The sequence below is a fragment of the Dipodomys ordii genome, unplaced genomic scaffold (assembly GCF_000151885.1).
Source record: "Dipodomys ordii isolate 6190 unplaced genomic scaffold, Dord_2.0 Scaffold63, whole genome shotgun sequence".
Lineage (NCBI taxonomy): Eukaryota > Metazoa > Chordata > Mammalia > Rodentia > Heteromyidae > Dipodomys > Dipodomys ordii.
The window spans coordinates 1,191,476-1,213,843 of NW_012267279.1; the positions used below are offsets into that span (position 1 = coordinate 1,191,476).

The 22,368-nt window shown below is 40.8% G+C and overlaps 1 protein-coding gene across 6 annotated transcripts in view; it reads right to left on the minus strand.

Annotated features, from left to right (window-relative positions):
- Bcl11a (B-cell CLL/lymphoma 11A (zinc finger protein)) overlaps positions 1-22,368 on the minus strand; it is a 100,731-nt gene that overhangs the window by 74,822 nt on the left and 3,541 nt on the right. For all 6 annotated transcript variants that reach the window (XM_013022504.1, XM_013022502.1, XM_013022501.1 and 3 more), the window contains exon 2: positions 17,944-18,273. In XM_013022504.1, the coding sequence (XP_012877958.1) occupies positions 17,944-18,273 (330 nt within the window). The remainder of the gene's footprint in view (positions 1-17,943; positions 18,274-22,368) is intronic.

Consider the following 22,368-nt stretch of genomic DNA (forward strand, 5'->3'; position numbering starts at 1 on the left):
CACACACACACACACACACACACACACACACACACACACACATCCAGTTACTCTCTCCCTCAGTACAATTCTGACTCTCCATGCCCTTTAAAGGTGTAGCCAGAGAACGATTGACAAAGGGACAATATGTAGGGCTGCTGAAAGGCAGACTTTCCCAGCCCTTAATAATCCAAGCAAGCATAGTTTCTTGGTCAGTCCTCTGCTGTCTCCTAACCTAGTCACACACAAATAATAAATTCTGCTCCCTCTACTTCACATGATCCTGGCTCATTCTAGACAGATGGAGAAATAACAATTTGTAAAACAGGATTCCTTACATTGCAATTGTTCCACTGTCTCAAGGCTTCTCCACTATGGCCAGGACATGCACCCAGAGGCTAGATGGGAACATGCTTCTCTTACCCACAAGGCTGAAAAGCTTGCCCACCAAGCCAGGGTGCCCCACAGAGCTGGGCAGCCCCGTTGTTTGTTTAGTCCTACTAAAGGAGCACAGGGGGCTAACTAGAAGCCAAAGGAATGATTTTTGTAATCACTGTGGCCTCTCAGGGAAATTGTCCAGTTCTTGGTGAGCCTCAGTGTCCTCCTTTTACCCAATGGGCCTGGTGGGAGTAACTCCCTTCTGGGGCTGTGGAATGGGGAGAACAGCATTTCTTGAGGCAAAGAGATGGCAATAGCAACTCATGTGCCTGACTGACAAGTGATTACTGAGCTCTCCCTCGTGTACCCATCTTGCTGGCCCTACAAGGAAGGGATTTGGGCTTGTCTCTATATCACAGAGAAGTTAAATAATTTGCCCAAACTCTCCCAACCAATTAGTGATGAATTGGAAATGTGGATCCAGAGTTCTTAAGTCACATACCCAGGGACAGAGTCCCCAAAAGGCAATCTGTGTCTGTGGGGAGTAGAATCCAAGGCTCTGCAGGAGCTGCTGGTAGCCAATGGTCAATGGCGGAAGCCCTCCCCCCATCAAACACACCTCACCAGATCTGCAAAAGCTACTGAATGGCACCATACAAGAGCCTCTCCCAAGACTCAGACAAAAAGAAGCCCGCCTTGAGCATAGCAACACTATATACTCCTTTAGAACCCACCTGTTCCATTCCTGCTCTCCTCACTTGTTCACCCAACACAAAGAAAAGACCCCAATTCTTGTAGAAGAAAAAAGCTGCAAACCATGAGTTATGAAAACACTAACTGGTCTTTGTTAAGTGTTTACCCTGTGCCCAGCACTGAGCCAGCATTCATAAAGGTGCTCATAGGATGCTCACATGAGCTTCATATGGACTGTGTCCTATGATTTCTCCCACTTTACAAATGGCTTAAAGAAATATAACTGCCCAAATTCACACAACTAGAAATGGTAGTACCACTTCACCTTCAAACCATTATATTTCATGTAATCAGAGGCTAAAGAGGAAAAGAAAGGAGATGAAACACATTTTTAAGGGCTTATTTCCCCTTTCAGTCCCTCTTCCTCTTTTTTTTTTCCTAGTGCTGGTACTGGGGCTTGAACTCAAGTTGTCTTTGTGATTTTTTTTATCATGAAAATACCGTACAAAGGGGTTACAATTACATAGGCAAGGTAGTGAGTACATTTCTTATCAAACAGTGTTGCCTCCTCTTCCCATCTCCCACCCACCACCACCACCACCCCCTGCATCGCCGCCTGGCCAAAGTTGTAAAGTTTGTTTTTTGACATAACAACTTGTACATCTCATTGTTGCAATGGGTCCACCTGTGATTTTTTTGCTCAAGATTAATGTTCTGCTTCTACCACTTGAGCCACAGCTCTACTTCCAACTGTTTTGGTGATTAATTAGAGATAAGAGTCTCACAGACTTTCCTACTCAGGCTGGTTTCAAACTACACTCCTCAGATCTCAGCCTCCTGAGTAGCTGGTACCAGCTCCTTTTCCTTTTCTTATCAATTCAGGTTACAAAGATACTGAGGTAGAAGAAAAGCCTGTGTTGAAAGCTAACTTTTGTGGGGTATCTTTAGGATAAGCCCAGAGGCTACCAAATTTTCCTGATTTTTATTTGCTACTAAATAAGAATTAAAATCAAAATCTCTCTCCCCTAAGAGGCTTCCGCCTGCAGACAGAAACAGGATTTCATCACATTTTATAGGGATATTCACAATAGAGTCTTTTCAAGGCTATGGTGGGGAGAAATACATGATTGTGTGAACAGCAAATCAGACAAGCCCCCAAACCACTGGGAAGACCTGGTGTCCCCGAGCTGGAATTCTATGAACCTGACTTTAGCCCCAGCAACCTCTTCTCCAGCATATAACAGGGAAATTCAATTGCCTCCGCCACCGGTGGCAGGAAGGCCAAGACGGCACATTAAAAGAGCTAAAAATGTCAGGAAGTTATTGGGCTGATGGCTCGTGCTTGCCAACACTCATATGTGGAATGCATAATGTCACAATAAACTAAAAAACACAGAAACAGACTGAAAAAGATAAGATAATCAAGAACAAAACCAGCCCAAACACATAGGTTTGCCATCAGTCCCACACAGGAAATGCTGCACTGCGAACAAGGGCAAATTTCCCCTTCCTTGGCCTTTCCTGGGCCTTTCTTGCAGATTATCTTTCACAGCTACCAAGAGATTAATTCACAGGTGCTTTCCAACAAGTTAAACTTCAGCCATTAATAAAAAAAAAAAAAAGATGTTTCCACCAGTTTTCTCCCTGTGCACACAAACCCACCAGCCATGTCCTGCCCATTGCTGTACCCACATGCTTGCCCTCCCCGGCCTACTGCACACAACCAACCCTACCATCCTGGGCCCTCCGGATAACTGGCGTTATCACAAGACTTCTTTTTCCCCAAGAGCAAGCCAGGAAAGATGATAGAAGATGTAGCCAAAAGACTTGCCTCAACTGGTCCAGAGATGGAAAAATATTAATATTAAGCTATGTGTCCTTTTATTCGTTTGTTTTTTAATATCTACTTACCTATTTACTTATTTTTTTTCCTTTAGCCAAAAAAGCCTAAGAACATTTGATATATAGTCATCAGGTATTTTTTAAGAAAGAAAAAAAAAAGGGAGGGAAGGAAGGAGGGAGATACTGAAAAGGCTTGGCTGCACTGAAGCTCTGACACACTCTCATCTAAAGTCTGGCCCACGGCCAAGTTCATCTGTTAATGGACAGCCACAACCAGGGCCTGCCCCTCCCCCATCCCCTCTGCCCCTCCCTGAGTCTTCTCTGTTCTCTTACCTCTTTGGAGCTCCTAAAAACTAGACATCGATTATGTCTGTGCTTTTCCCTTTCTATTCAAGATAAACAAAGTGCTTCAAGTTCAGGGCGCACCCTGGGACCCTTGACAAAACAATCTATCATTCTGTCTGCTAAACCAGTCTGGCTACACCAAGGCCTCCACAGCCAAGGAGAGCAACACTCCCAACGTACAATTTTCCCTTTGTGCTCCCTCCCTCTTTCCACTAACCTCTTTTCTTTGCCATCTTCTCTGGAGCAGATGGACTTGACCACTTTGCTTAAGCTCCTCCTGGCAACCTCAGAAATTAAAGAAAAGAACTGAGTTCCTGGACACCCCTCCCCCTTCACAGGTTTTCCCTCCCCCTCTTTGCCCTTAATGTCCTGCGTGTACACACACACACACACACACACACACACACACGTGTGCACGTGCACACACACACACACTCACACCAGGGATCCTGCTAGAGACCCACACAATCCTTTCCATCCTCTCCCACTGACATTCACCCAGAAAATAAATTAAATTCAGGGACTGCGCCCTCCTTTGCTCCCTGAAAGAATATTTTAAGTGAGTTTTGTTTTAAATCATATCCATTAATTTATCCTGACTTGCAATTAAATGCAAGTACACTTTTTACAACCAGTACGGAATGTATTAATTATAACTACAAATGGTCAAATGAGAGCGCAGTCCCTCCTAAAAATATTAATAAAATACATAATAAATAATATTAATGAAACAAAAATAGATTCATAAGCCTTGGCCAGAGCTTTTATTATTTCACGCAAGGGGAAATGCAGCCAAGGAAACTTGCTCCACACACTTTGGCAGAACTTTGACCAATCTCCACCATTAAACTCTATAAAGCATTTTGGTTGTGCCCGGGGTTGTGGGGAGGGTTTGGACAGTGCCATTATGAGAAGCTGGTGGGACTGAGCATCCAGGGTAGGATTCTAAACCTCTCACCCATGTGGTCTGAAAAAGTTAATGACCAACAGCTTCCTCTTTCTAAGCTCTATGTCCACCCTCCCCATTATGGACAAATGAAATCCCCAGAGCTAACTAACTAAAAAGCTCTGGAATCCCAGCAACATCAGCTTCTGGCTTAAGGCACCCCACACTGCACCAGCGGCTTCCAGGCGTCTTTGTTCCTGCCACTCGACAGGCCCTGCTAACCTGACTCCCTCCCCAGCCTCACCCCCAGAACTCCCTGCCCCCACCCCTCCCCCCAAATCCAACACACCCACTACACAATTGAATCTAATTAAGATCAGGATGAAATTTGCATTTTCCTTTCACTGTACCCCCAGTAATCACAGAAGTTCTTCAAATTTTGAGAATTTTGTTCCTCTGCTAATTATTTCCCTCATTTTGCATTTCAAGGCACAAAGACAGTCTATCTCACTGGTGGTCTATTAATAGCTGAAAGTTTGGGGTGTCAGAAGGTAGGGTTTTTTTTTCCTTTTAAAACTATTCTGTCATTTATTTTAAAAAATTTTTAAATGTCTGATGGTGGTAGTATTAATGTTTCTTCAAATGTCAGTTTCTGCACCATTCTGCATAGCAGAATTTGGTTCCCCCTACAATAGTTACTCTCTGCCTGCCTAGTTTATTGATTTACAGAGCCTTGGTATGTGAATGGCAAAAAGAAAAAAGAAAGAAAATTCCTTGGCATCAGGATATGTTTGCTGATCAAATTTCAGATCATGTGTTGTTCATTATTATGACTGTACTTGAAAAACAGTTTGCCCCAGTGAGATGCATTTACTTTTTATGCCTTTACCCCTCCAGTCCCTTTAAGCACTTTGAAAAACAGTACAATTTTTTTAAGGTACATTTAAAGCATGAACTGGTTTGGATTAAAACAATGTTTCAACATCTGTAAATCCCCTCAAAATACATTTTCCAAAGGCAAAAGCCACACATGATTTGGAGGGAGCTAATGAGATTGTCCCACCAACAAAATTTAATGGTGATTTAAGAAATTCTAATACTTTTCATTTACTTCCTGTAGAAGTATTTGTGTGCTTGACATTTATACAGTTTCTGCATTATATAACAATCTACCCTGGGTACACTAGATTATGCCAATCTATTAGGATGAAATTTGTACTCCATATAAGCAGAAGTTTCCAGTGGGTTTTGACTCGCCATTACGTTTCAATGTTAAAGTGTGATTATAGCTGAGTATAAAGCACAGCTACTCCATGCTCACGTTTTTTAACTCTAATACTGTAATCTTTCTTGCTGCTTCTAGGGCTGTGTCAGTATTTACATTCCTGGAAAGTTAAATAAACCGACATGGCAAAACTCCTGGATAGTCTGAATAGTAACGCCTGTGATGACTAAATTGTTTACTTTTTACCTTGTTAGGTTCCCTTTCTTGTAAAGTTTAGGGGAGAGACCATGAGAAGGAATGAAGGGGGTTGATAGGAGGGAGAGATTTTTACACTGGCTTCCATATGTCACAAAGACCTTCCTACCCACATCCAACTCCACTGAAGCCGAATGCACTAAGTTACTCTTGCTGCTCAGTTTTGTTTCCTCAAATACCAGGTCACCTGAACACCCCCTTCCCCACTCCTTATCCACCCCCAACATAAAGTATGAAGATTTTTTTGCCCATTTTCAAATAGCAAATTATCCATTAGATTTCATCATATCTTAGTAAAGCAATTACATCAAGAAAATGATAGTGCGTGTGGAATCAATTATGCATGCAGTTGGCCGGAGACCAAAGGCTGTGAAGTCAGAGAGGGCAGAATCGCTCGACACACACAAATAAAAAGCCCCTGGATCTCACAGATGGACCCCATCAGTTCATCTTACTGCCTAAAAAGTTCATGCACTTAATAATTTATTTGTGTTCTGGATACTGTTTCCCAGCTGAATATTAACAACTTTGAACTGAAGCATGCTTTTAGCATGGTATGGATGGAAGTCACGGTAGGGCAAGGCTAGGTCCCTCAGAGGTTAAAAATATAGTTATGTTTCTTACACACTGTTCATTTTCCATCACAATTTTATTTTCTTTCATTAAACATTCTTTTTAATCAGAATATCAGTTACAGCGTTCTGATTGTGCATGTAAACCAGTGACAAACACATAAACCAGAGGTGAACATCAATAATACAGCACAGGCTCTTCCACAGCAAAGGCAAACGCCAAAATCACAGGCTCTCCAAAATCGGAAACCGTTAGTTAGCACCTTGTTTTCACAAGCAAGGCACTCATCTACCTTGGGGGAGGCTCGGAGGAGCCTGGAGACCACAATTTACCTTGGCAACTAGAAGACACACTGGAGCTCAGAACAGAAAACTTACTGGACCTAGAAGACGAAAGAGTCACTTAAACCCAAGCCCAACATGCTGTTGAGGTGCTGGTCATTTATTTTACAAAACCCAAAGCACTGCTGGAAAGAAAGCTTTATAGCTTTCTGTCTTCCAAAAGGAACAACCTGATGTCTTCATACTGGGACATCCAGGCCTCCCTACCATCCAACCGCGAACAATGAAGCTGCCCATCAGTGTCTGTGGGCAAAAAAGAGACAAGCAATCCATATTTCTGTGTGTGTCTGGATGTGCCTCAATCATACACTTAAATTTTACAGTCTTCTCCCCAAATGAGAACGATTTCCAGCCAACACGTCCACAAACTGTACTTAACGTTACAAGAAAAACGGATAAAACATATGTAATTACTCAAGGTTAGACTTCTCATTCCTCAATTCACTAAAGGAAACTTGGCAAGAAGCTGCATCATTTTACTCCTTTCTACTGGGGCATATGAGGAGGAGAGCCACTGAGGCAGCTAATACACAAAACATGATCAAAAGTGATTAACAACAGCTTCATATGCAAATTGCATTAATGAAGGAGTGCAAAGTCATCATGTAAATTAAATATGTCAAATCTCTGGGTGAACTTTCAATCTTGAGAAGAAAAAACACTGCTTTAATTTTTTTTTTACATCATCAATTTTGCAAGATTGAAAAATCTAAGAATCTTGGTGCTATAAACAATTTTCACCTTTTTTTTCTCCTTCAGCAGGCTGACAGGCCAGCCTGATGTGCACCGAATGTACATGTTAATAGGCCAATCAAAAATGCAAAACAATTCGCAATTACTGGAAGGACCTAATGGTCATTAGAATTTACAACTAGGTAATGAACTGAAGTCTGCCCACACCATGCATATTCATAAAGCAATTTAGCCTTTGAAGATTAAAGAAGTGCTTAAAATTCAAATGAGCTTTAGCAAATTATCAGTAAGATTCATCCAAAAAGCAAAGGGTTTTTCTTCCTATGATTTCCTCATTTTTTTAATGCAAAATTGTTATATCTTCCAGACTGAGCTTAAGCTAAACATGGAGCTTCTAGTCAAGCCAAAGGGGCTGAGAGACAGACAGAGGCTGCAAACATCGTTATGGACTTTGTTCATAAAACTAAGCCCTTAAGAGCCAAACCTATCTCTAAACATGGTAATTTATCAAAAACAGTGCAGAGTTGCTCATAGGTAACACCACATAGTCCTCCAACAGCACAGATTAACACGCATCCCTCCACCCTCTCAGAAAGGTGCCTCCCTCCACGCCCCCCCCCTGCCCCCTTCGTGATGTCTCTCCTGTGTAAACATCCACTATGGTAGAAAAACAGCTTTTTCATTGGCTTGGAGTGGCATTCATTTTGGGGGAAGAGAGTTAAGAAAGGAGAGCAATGGAAGAGGAGGCAGAAGTATGGTCTGATTTACTTCTGAGGAATGAAATCCTGTCCTTCCAGGATTTGTCATCCTGATTTCCCCATCAGCACTGGCAGCACTTAATCCAAGAGAACAGGGGTCATCCAGGCATCAGCTGACATTAGAAAGTTGTGCTGTCCACCTACCACCAGCAGCCCACCCCAGTTATTAGACAGTATCGTGGGAATTTGGATTTTCATGCTCCCCAATTACCAGTCTGGAAAAGAATCCTTTGCTTGCATGCTGACACCTTACTAACCTACTGACATTTTAAAGAGTCTAGTGACAGAATTCCCAATGAACCCCTTCTCTTCTCCCACCCAGCTGAAAGTACGGAAGTATATGGAAGACCTGCCCCAGCTGATATACAAGTCAGACTGAGAATAACAGCTTTGAAAGGGCCACGTGTACATGCTGAGCACTCCACCACTAGACCCAAAAAGGCTGTAAAGATTTTGTTTGAACTCCTCTTGGAAAATATCTCAGTAACTTCTCTCTGCCACCCTTCTCCTGCTGCAATCCCCCAGCCTCAGACTTTTTATAGAGGAAATGTGGGTGCATCGTGAAGTAATTAAGAGGGGGAAGAAACTCTCAGGTACTGCCCCTGATACTTCAACTCTCATCCGTGAACCCCACTTAGAACTGTGCCATTTTTTAACATTTATTAGGAAGGATGGGACGCAGAGCCACATGGAACCTGCATCCACAGCCATCTGTACCAGCCACAGGTCCAATTCCGTTTGACACTAATGTTACTCTACATGAGTAGAGTTCAGTGAGGGTTGATATGAAATGTGACAGGGTAAATCAGAATTAGATTAAAAACAAAAGTTTAGAAACCAATGCTGCACTGCAGAGCAAATGGGACTTGAAGGCCAAATTTCCCCTAACTGCCTTCAAGTCATTTTCCCTATTAGAGCATTTGCTTACCATCCTCCTGCTGGCAATAGCACAGTCACAGAAGAGAGGAGAGTGGAATGCATGTAGGACTATGGATATTCCTCTTTAAATAAAATACCTATATACTTAATATATAGCAATTAACTTGTGGTCAGGTGTCTGCAGGCAGCAGGCTGCCCGGAGCAGATAGGAGGGGAGGAGGGCCCAGAGCGGGGGACAAGCACAAAAGACAGGTCCAACAACAATGCCTGCTGTCAGCAGCTGAATTATTTTTATACAGGAATTTTTATCTCTATTGTACAAACAAGTACGTGTCTGTGCTGACTTGTTAAGCAATCCACTTGTATGTAGAATAAGATTTTTTTTCCTGCTTGCTACCAGTCACACAGTTCTAAGATCAGAAGAAATACATAGTCTTTGAAGCTGCTCAAATGTTTTAGTTAAAAGGACAGCAGTTGTTTTCAAAGATCCAAGAGTATCTTTATCAGAATTAAATTTTTCCTTATTGATTTTTCCCCTTAACATAACAAAAACATTACATGAGGAGGTGATGATTTAATATTAAAATTATTTTCAGCCTTTAAATCATTCTTCAGTAACCAATGTTCACTTTTAAATGTAAAAAGGAATGTATTTCTTTTTGTAATTCTTAAAGTAGGATGCAATAGGAGGAGAAACTTCTGAGACTTAAATTTTAACCTTAGTTAAGGCATTGCTTTAACTTTAAACTCAAAGGATTTGGGGTGGGGGTTAAAATGGACAGTAAATGGTTCATGGTGAAGGGATTCTCCTTAAATATAAATATATTATGAAATTATGGTATGACTTGAGTTGGTGAAGGAAAATTCTTCAGGTTTTGTTTGAGAATTGAAGGGGGCTGCTCTTTTGCCCAAAGAGAAAACTCCTTATTTGAAACATGAAAGATCAGACTTGGCACACAATGCACTGGTAAGAATCCAAGTAACTTCTTATTTCCCTAAAAATTAACAGATGTGCTTTTTTTCCTGTAGCTTTCTTTTAATGCATCATTACATATCAAGAAAATGAACAACTGATGAGTATAAATTTAAATGCCCTGATGCTTAGCAGGAGGCTTCCTTGTGTGTGTTAGGAAAGTTCAAAAAGAAAATAGAAAAAAGCCGGGGGGGGGGAGGGGGAGACACCAACCCGAACCTGTGATCTTTTTGAGAGCACCTTTGCATGTTTCATAGTAATTCCATTCTTTATTTTAATGGGAGTTTTTAATCAGTGGATTTGCCTCTATCTAAAACTGAGATCGAATTGTAGGTGTAATTGTTCAGCACCAATGCTAACAACAGTGAGGACACAAACAAAAACTCATTGTGAGTGACCAAAGGTCCCCAGGTATCCCCTTCATCAACATACCTGCTCCAGGTTTCCACTGGGAATTGCCTGGCAGAGAACATTTACAGTTCTGAATAATGCACTGCTAACCCTACCTGGAAACGTGTGCAGGGTGCTTTCTTGGGAAGTTTAAACCTTATCATCTCACCTTTAGGTGAATATAATTTGTTGTTTAGCATTCTAAGAACTTCATATTTTGTCTATCTAAGGAGATCAAAAGAAAAAAAGAAAGAAAGGAAGGAAGCAGAGTGAGCCAGCTGAGGCGGAGCCTACCTCTGGTGCACACGTCAAATGCACACAGCTCCTTGCCTTAGAGGAAAATCTGCCCAGGTAAACCTTCCAGCAGCATTGCATCAGATCTGCTCAGATCAGTCTCTAGGGCAAACTGAGAGATGAGACACTTCGGTTGCCTGTCTGCAAACTTCTAATTTGCCAGTTCTTGGCAGCTTATTTTTCCAAGTGTTTTGTTTCAGGAAATGTGTGTATTTTCCTTTGTACGTTTTGTGGATTTACCACAACTGGTTCTGACAGCTGTTGATTCTGTTAAATGAACACATTATAAAACTCCTCTTTAAAACCTCAAGCAATAGCAGACTCAAAAATACAATGGCAAAATATTTTAATGGAGTTCCAGTTGAGAGTTAGTTTAAAGTAAAAATTTTAAAAAAGGAAGTACAAATGAAGGTACAGAAGTCCTTTAAGTCAGCACTACATTTAAACTGTGTGTGTGTGTGTGTGTGTGTGTTTAATGGGGACAAGGGGGTGTTGCAAATCACCACAAATATTTACACTGTAATCCCTTTGTTCAAATCACATACTTTTAACAGGAAAAGCTGGAACTGTGGCTATTTAAAATTTTAAATATTCAAACGCCTGTAATTAACCATATGAAACAAATTATGGCGCATTTCTCCATACCAACACATGAAAAAAAAAAAAAAGAAGAACAGAAAAGAAAAAAATCCTGGTGGTGGATAGGAGGTGGCAGAGTTGGGAAGAGAACTTAGAGAGAAGGAAAAAATGATGTTTTCGTTTTACTATAGATCAAAGGAGAACAAGACGGGAACTGTGGCAGAGCGAGCATTCTTCCATCGCTGTCTTTCACACTGGGCTATCTAAGTTTATACAATTCCCCAGACTAGCTGCATATTAAGCTTGCTGTGTACAGCTTTATTATGGTGCGGTGGTGGAAGAAGCATTAATATTCCGGCTCTGCATCTGACAGGGCATTTACATGCACCCATCTGAGCAGCACCTGAGAGCCCCTCCAAGGTGCAGTAACTGTGCTTCTATTGTAAAGGCAAATGAAGCTCACCTATTCCCTGCTGGGATCAGAAGTGACCTCACCACCCCCCATGCCTCAAATCCTTCCCTTGCCAACCTAACTCAATGCCATTGCAGAATGACGAATGAGCTCAGAAATAGACCCCAAGTTACTAACCCTGCTATGAACAGCAAAAGCCTTTGCTGAAATGTTTTAAAAATGCATAGGGAGTTGCAGCTGGCCAGTAAAAAACAGGAAGACAAATTCCAGTGAACCCAATATGGAATATGCTACATTCTAAAACTGATTAGAAATACAGTCTGATGTTCACTGGCTTCAAAGTGAGTTTGGCATCAAGCATATTGGCTTTAATAATGTCGCATTTTGTTGTTGTTGTTATTATTATTACTACTACTACTATTTTAAATCTGCCTTTAGTCTCTAGGAACACATATGGAGAGCTAAAGAATTGTTATTCATCAGGTTACATTTCCTGGAAATTAAGTTTGTGACAGAAAATGACTCCAGTAGCAATAATATGGTTCATGCTCAAATTAATTAGGTCATTGTTGTAAAAACTACATGGCAAATTACAAAGGTAAATCTACTGGTATTGGCCAGAGCTCTATACCCTGGCAGGGAAGGAAGAAGTGGTTAAAGGGGCTTATTTACCTGGGCAGGAGAAAAGAACAGAGGAGAGAAGGTATGAGGGTTGATTTTCTATTTGGATACAAATAAAAATATTAGTCATTCTCCACTAAATTATACCATCTGAACATATTTCATGAATTTTATTAATGACCTCCAAATTAGCACATAAAATAAAAACCTGCTTGATTTGAAATTATATTAAAAGTGGGTCTTAAGTTTAAATCTTAAAAAAAAAAAATCCTTGCATTAACAACACTGCTGACATAGCCATGACCCAAAAGAAATCTGAACAAGCAGAAAGGTACTAAAGATCCTTGGTGATTAAATCTCAAGCTTTAAAAAAAAAAAGAAAAGAAAAGAAAAAGTGGCAAGATGCCAGGCTGGGTCCAGCTTGATGCTAAGTGCTTTTTATTGCACAAAGCTCATACTACTGTGTGTAAAAACAGACTTGGGCTTGGGGTAAATTCTGTCAAATGATTTCTTTGTGCAGTAAAGGATTTGAACAGACCAACGAAAGTAGATTAAGTTAACATCCAGTGACGCAATCGCAGTGCATCTCCCTAGCTGGGCTTCTGCTTCACTTAAATCTAGTATTTTCCCCCACAGGACAGGCAAACTTTTCTTCCTTTGCGCACTGACTAGTGTATGAAGCCACCATTCACCTCTGTTCCTTTATTAAACACTACCACCAAGAAATCATGGAAATCTAAAGGATGTTTTCTTTAGAATCTGCCTGTTGGTGATGTACCCCAATTTAGTCCTCCCACATTGGCCAAACTATACGGAGGCTGCAGTGTGAAATTAATGATTTTCCAGGACTCTAAAACGTGCCATTAATATGCATCCAACTAGCCTCTTCCTTGAGCTGAAGGTGTCCATCCTGACCCTGCCTGACGTTTCTACACCCCGTTGCATTTTCCAGCCCATGGGCAGCTCCACAATTAAATACCACATTTACTGGGAGAAAGGTGTGCAAAACATATTTCAGATCCTTTAAAGGAAAACACACAACCCGCACCACAACAAGGAGTAGAGTGATTTGAGAAATTACAGCACTGTTTTTTTAAGCTTTCACAGAATAAACACAAGAGAATGGGAGGCAAACTTTGTCCCCCTCTGCTCCTGTTCTTCAAGTGAATACATATTTGTGTTTCCAATAAAAGGCCATTTTTACATTAACTGTCTGTAACAGCAGGAGACAGAAAAACTAACACAATCTCCACATCACACACAGGATGATCTTCATATCACGTGGACCTATTCTCAAAACTATTATTTATAAAAGACTACCAGGAAAAAATGCACAATGCACATTTTCTGTGTCACCAAAAGGGTAACATCTGAAGAATTTTGGGATCTTTGGGATCATCCACATTTTAATTGTTGTTGGTTTTTTTGTGGGGTTTTTGTTGTTGTTGTTGTTGTTTTGGGGAGGGGGTTGTTTTTTGGCTTTCCCAAGTAAATTTAGCAGCCATGCGGGCCACTGTGTTTAATTAAGCTTTCAAAAGTCCTCTGACAATGCCAACAATTGTAGGGCACTTCTGCGGCTCAATCATGCAATCACTGTGACAGTTCTATTTACAATTTGTCTTAGAAAGAGTTTCTCTGACATTGTACTTTGACAAAACATCCAAGCTGCCAGTTCACAACCTTTCTCTGTCTTATTTACAAATACAGCTTGTATATAGGACTCCCAGCTTCATGCACATGAGTCTTTGGGTAATGGCCTCACAAACCTAGGCTCCCTATGAAAATCCCTAGGTATTTACTAGGAAACAATACTCTCTACTCTTTCTACCTCTTAAAGGTATACAAAATGTTTGCCAAATATTGGGTTTGCTTTTGTTTTTATTGTTTCGTTGTTGGATTTTTTGTTGTTGTTTAATGGTGATGTTTTCTGATTTGGCTGCCAAACTGAAAAATCCACCTCAGAGATCAATAGTTTTTATTCCAAATCACACCAACAAAGAGAAATGAAAAATAAGTAGTCATTAATAATAGGATACTATAATTTACAGTCTCAGCAACAATTATATCATAAAGTGTACTGGTATATCCTCCAGTTCTGTCTAAGCTAGTAAAGAATTAGAATGGGCACAAAAACAAAAGGCAAATTGATTTCCTAAATTCTGAAAAGCATTAAGGATGTTATAATTTTACCTATAAGTAACATGCTAATGTACTTCCATTTTAAGTGAGTATTTCTCCCTTCATTAAAGGATCTGTCTTACATGTCATTATCTAGATATCAGCTGTACTGTCTAGCCAAAAACCCTGATATAAAAGTCTGTGTTCGTGATTTTAAGGAGAAAACAGTATAACATACCAATAGCAACAGACTTCACTGCATTCCATAGGATGTGTGGTATTTTCCTCTATTTTCTCCAAATGCTATGATGAGCCAACCCTAATATAGAGATGTTTATGTGCAATAAGCCAAACTTCAAATCTGACACTGTAGGATAATATTTTTGGCCTTTACTATAAGAAAAAACAGTTTCACATTCACTAACCTTCCATGACTAATTCCCTCATCATAAAACAGGAGCCTCAAAAACAAGACAAACAAAACCCATATTAAAAGCTCTGCCTGCCAGTCAAAAGCCGCTCATATCTGATGGTGGGTATTTGACACACGTGTTGATGAACCACCGGCCCACACAATATAAGCTGCTAATGTCTAGTTCAATTAATACTATATCAATGGTTTCCAGGGATCTCAATCACACAATACTTTGGATATCTGAATAAAATAGAAAAGGCAACCTGATTAATATCTGTGGATAGAGTATGGGAATACACACACACACACACACATACACACACACACACACACATTTCATTACCAGTTAAAATGCATCACCTAAAAAAACATAAAGCTTTGGGCATCAAAATGCATGCCATTTTACTGCAGATCTACCTGATTCTCCTATTTGGAATCCCCAAATTCTAAGCTTTATATATCTTAGGAAGATCTGTCACCGTTTTACTCCTGCTTCCTGACTATAAAATGGCATAGAATACACAGTGAACTCAAACCCAATTCACATCACTTTAATAAAGCCTTTCCTACCCAGCATGCTTAAATGACTATCTTTTATGTAGTTGCTAAACATATTCTTCTAGAGATTCATCAATACATCTCTTTCCTATTATAGAGCATTGCTTCTCCTTTCTTTTTGTGACACACAATCCAAATTATCTACTGAATGATTACTGTTATTGTTTCCTTCCTCATCATAAAAAAAGACAAGCAGGCTTAGAATTGTGGAAATGCACTTTAGAGAAATGGGTGGGCAGTATACAGCTGTCTTTCCCAAACTTTACTTCAGGAGTACCTGAGAGCCAGAGCATCATAATTTATGTACAATGATAGAAAGCTAATTTCACCATAGGAAACTCTTAATTCATTACTATAGATTATGAGAAGTCATGAGTCTAGCTGCTAACATTCACTTTGAGATGTGGCCACACTATTTATGGACAGACAAATCCAGGTTAGGAACAGGTGATTAAACACAATGAAAGGAATCAAGACTTTGTAATTATTTGTGCATGAAATTTTTACCTCACCTAGGTTGCAACACCTGTGCACCCCTTGAGTATCTAAACCCCTTAGAAAGCTTTCAATCTCAGTGAAATAATGTAGTATGAGCCCAATACAATGTCATATTTGCTCCCATCCACTTTTTTTCTAGCTTCTTTACACTCTGCTGTTGTACTAATTCTTAAAAGAAAATAAAGAAATAACAACAGAATCATTATGACAACCAGGGATTTAAAGCCAATTTCTTTCACTGTCTATCTTAAGAGGATTCATAAACATAAGAGTAAAAAGCCTTAACTATTTATAAGGCTCTCCTCAGCCTTCAGATTCCTCCCCTAAATACAGAGGCCCAAAATTTGGATCTGGTTAACCTAAACTGAATAACCTATTTGGGACCTCAGGAAGAAGTGTGGTTTTAATTCTTGCTTGACAGACACTGTGTTTTGTCTTTTAAACGAGCAGCTCGATATGTAAATACGACGTTACATCACACAAGCGTTACTCCATATTTGGTGATTGAGCAAGGCTTCGGATCTCCAAAGACGACAAATCCCCTTCCGCCTTCTCTTGCTTCATTAATCATGCCTTACACTTCTGTTCATTTTCCTTCCAGACACAAGACAGCACATGGAAATGGTCATTGCCATATCCTACTGGGGGTGGGGGGAAGATTGAAATAAAAACCCTACATGTCACATAAACAAAACGTGGTGGATTCAAGAAAAACTGCACAGGCAGCTTCCTTGGAAACACACTTCTCCTTTCACTAAAGGAAAAGTATGATTGTTGGCTGCAGAAACCATTTTTATAAAGAGAGAGAGAGAGAGGGGCGCCACCTTGGGTTGTTGTAGTGATCAAGTTCTGGAGGGGAAGAGGAGAAATAATATGATATTTAATTCCCTCTAGACCACTGACCTATTGTGGTTCAACTTCATGGTTAAACTAGGTGGGAGAGAAAAGTTCCAGTGGACCCCCCTCCCCTCCCCCCCACCCCACAAACAATTATATGAACTACCTTCACTAGTCTACCTTTAGTAGAATAGGAAGAGGGAGCTAGAGAAAATGATCCTTTCCTTTGACAGGTAAGAAGTTTCTATCACCACAGAACCTGCATTCATTTTGACTAAAGTGCCAAATCAAAAGTCCTTTGAAAGATCACTCTATATAGTGTTGTTGTTTATCACTCGGAGTAGGGAATTTAAATCCCTCTATTGGTCTTTAATTCCTTCTCTCTTGAGCTGCTGAGGAGCGCACATGCCTAGCTACCTTTCTGGTAAAATTAACTGAGGGAGAATGAGCTGATGAACCTGTGAATCTTATTTGTGTAAGAAAAATTTTATGTTGCATTATAGCAGAAACAGTGGAATGTGGACTGGACATTTGTAAGGGTGACATGTGGTTCTGTAAACCACAAACAAAATCAAGATACATCTGTCAAAACCACATCAGAGACAAGAGAGAGCACCAAGAAGCATTTATCATTGAGCTGAGGAGGCAGGCTGCAGGGAGCAGCCGTTCCTGTCAAACCAACCTTTTGAAATTTCCAACATGCCCTTAAACTTTTCGAGTAAGCATGTCTGTGCGCTTCAGCAACTGCCCTCTCTACTCTGGCCTGGCCAGTCGAAAATGGCATCTTAAAGTCAAGGTCACAGTGTCATCCCACCACGGGGCTGTGTTTAATTACAGCCCCATACGGGCTGACAGCCAATATGGATCCAAGGCTAGCCCTGAAGCTCAGTTAACTCTTTCTGCCCCTTCCAAACCACCCTGGCAGCCCATCCCACTTCTGGGAAGACTGGAGAACTCACTACACCTCAAGGGACGCCCAACCAGACATACTAAGTAAGACAGATCATTGGCTCAACTACAAATGCCTATGTGGCCACTTTGCCTCTGATTATGTCCCCAAGGCCAGAAATGGACATTGGAAACTGGATGAGGTGTAGTAAAGTCCAATACTTTTAAAGGAGAAGGAGGACAGGGGGAAGAGAAGAAATTCAGAATCAGCAGGTGGAGAGAAAGGGTGTCAGGTGTGTGTACCTATTCCACCTGCATCTGACTCCATGAGGTGGAAAGTATTTATTTTCTGTGTTCTGGACATAAAGCAACAGGAATGATTATTTGAACATTACAGGCTGTCATGGACAGTCACGTGGAGAAATACAGAAAGCACTTCACCACTCCTTACAGCACCTCTGAAAATGAAAAGAAAACATGCAAACAGCTTTTTTCTCCTTGCTTCTCATTTACCTGCTATGTGTTCCTGTTTGGGGCAAATTCCTCTAGATGACGTTGATAAACAATCGTCATCCTCTGGCGTGACCTGGATGCCAACCTCCACAGGATTGGATGCTTTTTTCATCTCGATTGGTGAAGGGGAAGGTGGCTTATCCACAGCTTTTTCTAAGCAGAGGCTGCCATTGCATTGTTTCCGTTTGTGCTCGATAAAAATAAGAATGTCCCCCAATGGGAAGTTCATCTGGCACTGCCCACAGGTGAGGAGGTCATGGTCCCCTTCTGGAGCTCCCAATGGGCCGTGGTCCGGTTCATCATCTGTAAGAATGGCTTCAAGAGGTTCGGCTGTGACAAGAGAAACAAAAGCACAATTATTAGAAAGCCAAAAAGGAGAGAAAAGGAGGAACATACATTTTGAACCCCACCCCATCTCCCCACATTAGGGAAAGTAGCTGTAGCCTTCTCCAGAAAAGGAGACACACAAAATGTATAAGAATGTGGAGGTGATCAGCAAGAAAGTAAATTTATCAATGAAGCAAGTTATCACATATTTCAAGAAATCTATCAGACTTGCATAACTCCAGATTGTGTGTGTATGCACAAACACACACACACACACACACAAATTCTTCCTTTAGAAATAATATGACAAATAACAGAGGACATAAAGATACTTTAATATTAGCCACAAGAAAAACATGGCAAAAACATGGATTCAATCCAAATTTGTCTCTTTCCTGGACAGTAACTTGCCTATTGTGCCAAAGAATATGAGGTGAATAAGCACACATTCCCTTTGTGTGTGATGTATATATTCATAAGGATACAGACATAGCATCATAAATCAGAAGGGTACTATATCACACAAAAATGTGCCATACTCTCACACCCTGCCGTACTAAGGAAAGGACTGCATTCACCTGTAAAACGGGTCTAAATAATCATAACGCAGTAGAATTCACTCTGCCAAAAACCTTTCTGATCTCACACTTAGCAGAGCAACAAAAATAAAAGGAAGAAAGAAAAGAAAGAAATATCAAATTCACTGGCAATTCTTTTCAGACACATTAACTAAATGGGATACTTTTGAGTACTTAAGAAAATAAGCCAATTAGTCATTTTTTTTTTCATTCTGGAGAAAGGAATGCCTAAAATATTCTAAACATGTTTGCACTTGGTGGCATCCATGACAGAGAAATCAGAATGGTCAAGCAAATGCCACATTCGAGAATGAGACTGAGAAGTCCTTTCTTTAGATGTGAAATACTTCACCTAATGTTGTCAAAGTTGACTAATTTTCTGAATGAGCTCCAAAATGCTTCATTATGGGACTATTTCTGCACACATAATCACCAATAGATGGTATAACAAGGTAGCCACATCCTTCTTTCCTCTTTGCTTTTTTTTTTCTTAACTTTTGTGCCAAAATACTCTAACATTTATTTGAACAGCTTCTATCATTTTTTTAGCCTTTCAAATGAGGAAAGGAAAGTCTTTCTCAGGAAACCTTATACTTGCTCTATCAACAAAAAAAGATCACAAAATACAAAACATATCAGGATGCTTCCAGTTAATAAAAAGTGAAGCAAAAAATGTACAAGTCTTAAACAGTTAATCAGTCTGACCTTCTTTAGCAAGCTGCCAATTTCACATTTAATGAACTTAAAGCCACAGAGAATCAAAAAATAGATTTTAATTTGAGTGTAGAATATTGGAACAGATTTTGATAAAGTGCAAAAATCCAGTGAACTCAGGTTAAATTTATTTCAACCCTACCCAGGATGAATATTGAGGGGGAAGATCTGGAGTAACTCCCAGATGTGCTGGGTGAAATAATGTTGAGAGAGCCCTGCCTAGCTGCACCTGTGCTCAAGTAGGACATGTCATAATTTCTAGCCTTTGGTACGCCTCCTAATTTAACATAAGGTCATCACAGGAATATGAAGGTTATCTCCCTACTAATAAAGACAGCAAAGTAAGCACTTAAACGTTGCTTTGCCCAACATCCTGACTCAAAGATAAATCCAGACTGCACAAGCATACTTTTCAAATAATGGGAAACGGACGGAAGTGCTTCTGCATTGTGCCTTTATGTCATTTTTTTTCCTCCTACATTTGCTTTCATTTTGACCAAGTGAGAAATGGAAGTAGGCAAGTCATTCTCCAAGATTCCTGCTATTTGAATTAAGGATCTTAAATACACGTTGACAAATGGAGCTGTTTTTGATTGTAGCTTTAACTACAAGTTCTGAGGTTTGCAGACTGAAGGAAGCAAGGGAGGGGGGAGCATTCTTTTATTTTACTAAAGTTAAAACATTCTTGAAAATTCCATTGAGATTCGTTTGGGTTTATCTGTTGTTGCTTTTTTAACTCTGGAGATCTGATATAGTTCTGAATGTGGGAACATTATTTAGGAGATAAAGGACATATTCTAGGTATCAAATAGTTAAAGGTAATTCCGTACAAAACAGACTTGGTTAAAGTCTTCTAAATGTAGTGACTGAACTGATTTACAATCTAAACCAGGAAATGAAGTGGTAATTCACAGGTTGCTGATTACACCTCCACATTTCACCTAATTAATTTTATAGGAGGCAAAGTTCTTGAAAATAACAAGATGATCAAATGTACAGATATAAAACCTGTAACCTCAACATTTTCTATGCTCTTAACGTAAATTATTGCTAATTAACAAGAATTATATCCTAATGTATGAAATACGTTTAACATCGGGCTCCTTGAAAAACATTTGGCTAGTAATGTTCAGAGAAATATCAAAATGTGTTTTTATTATTGCTGCTGTCTTATTGAAAATCAGACCAAGTGGGGCACAAAGAAAATATGAAAATACAATTCTCTAGTAGCAGTCTACTGATTTGCATTGACATCTTTTCTCAGTGGCAATCAACATTTCCTTTCTGGGCATAAGATAATTTCTCTGTATTTTAATGCAAATTCCTCTTTCTCTAAAAACATTCCTAACCTCAGCCATTTCATTCCCTCCCTCAATTCAACACCATCCTAATTTCCCCCCACAAAACCATCCTTTCTAAGCTCGGGCCTAACTCTGGCTACAAAGCGGGGAGTCCTCCATTGAAGTGGAAGGGAGTGGACAAATAATGATAATAATTAGCCGCAAATTCTCTCTACAAGGGAGGAAGAAATAAAAAATAAAATGCTTCTGCGTTCAGCAAAACAGAGTGAAATGTCTCAGTGTCCCAGCGGCAGGCTGAGATCTCTTTCTTCTCTCTGTAAACAGTTGCAAAAGAATCAATTTGAAAATTTTAAAAATCCTGAGAAGAAATGGGAAGGCGCAAGGAAACAAGAGCTGCTGCGGGAGGGGGGGGAGGGGTAAAAGGAAATGTGTCTTCAAGTTTGCTTTCCAAGTCCTTCTGGATTTTCTTAGCAGGGTAATGCAAGCGAAGGCTAATAGAGGGGAAAAGCAAAGAAACAAAAGCAATGCCCAGGGCTACAGGCCCCAGGGTCCGGGGGCCCTTGCAAGGGTGTGCCTGCTAGAAAGTGAAGTTGGGCGCCAGGACTAGAAGGCACAAAGCAGGCTCGGGACTGCAGGCTCTGGCGGTGCTGGCTGCAAACACGTGCAGCGGCAGCGGCCTAAGGGCTGGGACTCCGGGCCCGAGGCGGTGGGGAGCCAGGGGCCTCCACCGCTGCCTCCAAGCCCAGCCAGTCCAGCCACAGGATGATGCGGGTTTCCTGGACTATTAGGCCCAGTTTTTATTTAGTTGATGGGGGGGAAAAAAAGAAAAAGAAAAAAGGTTTGGGAAAGTCGGCTAGTTAACCCGGTGGAGTCTCAGTTTCATCACATACACCCCAAGCTCGAGTCTGAAATCCATTCTTGTTGTCCACACACAAACACTTTTTTTTTTTCTTTTTACTTTGGAGGATCTGTTCAATGCTTTTTACTCCGCAATTCTGGACACCGGGTGTGCGCCAGGCGGCGACCACGGTTATTCATTATTAATGACGCTGCTTGCCCGCATCATTATGATGATAACTATTACTATTGTTGTGATTTCGGGCTCCAAGGCGAGAGCTGCAGGAGGCGGGGACGGGGAGCTTTCGATAGCCGAGGCGCCTGGAAAGCCTGCGGTGACCGCGGAGATGGGGGGGGGGGAATGACCGGGTGGAAGTGAACCTGGTGACCAAGTGCTAACTTGCCACGTCCCTCTCTTCGACCTTGATCAAAGCCTAAGAGCCCGCACCCTCCTATCCTCCCTACCAAAAAAGAAAGGGGGGAGCCTGTCCACAAAAGAAAACAAAAACTGCACCCCGCTCTGCGCCCGGCGCGCCCCAGGCTCCACAACTCGCGCCCAGGGAGTGTCGGCCGCGCGCCCGGGCGCTTCTCCGTCGCCCTGGCCAAACGCTTTTTTTAAGTCAAAATGAAGAACAAAGACATAAAGGGTGCTGGCTGGGGGGGGGGGG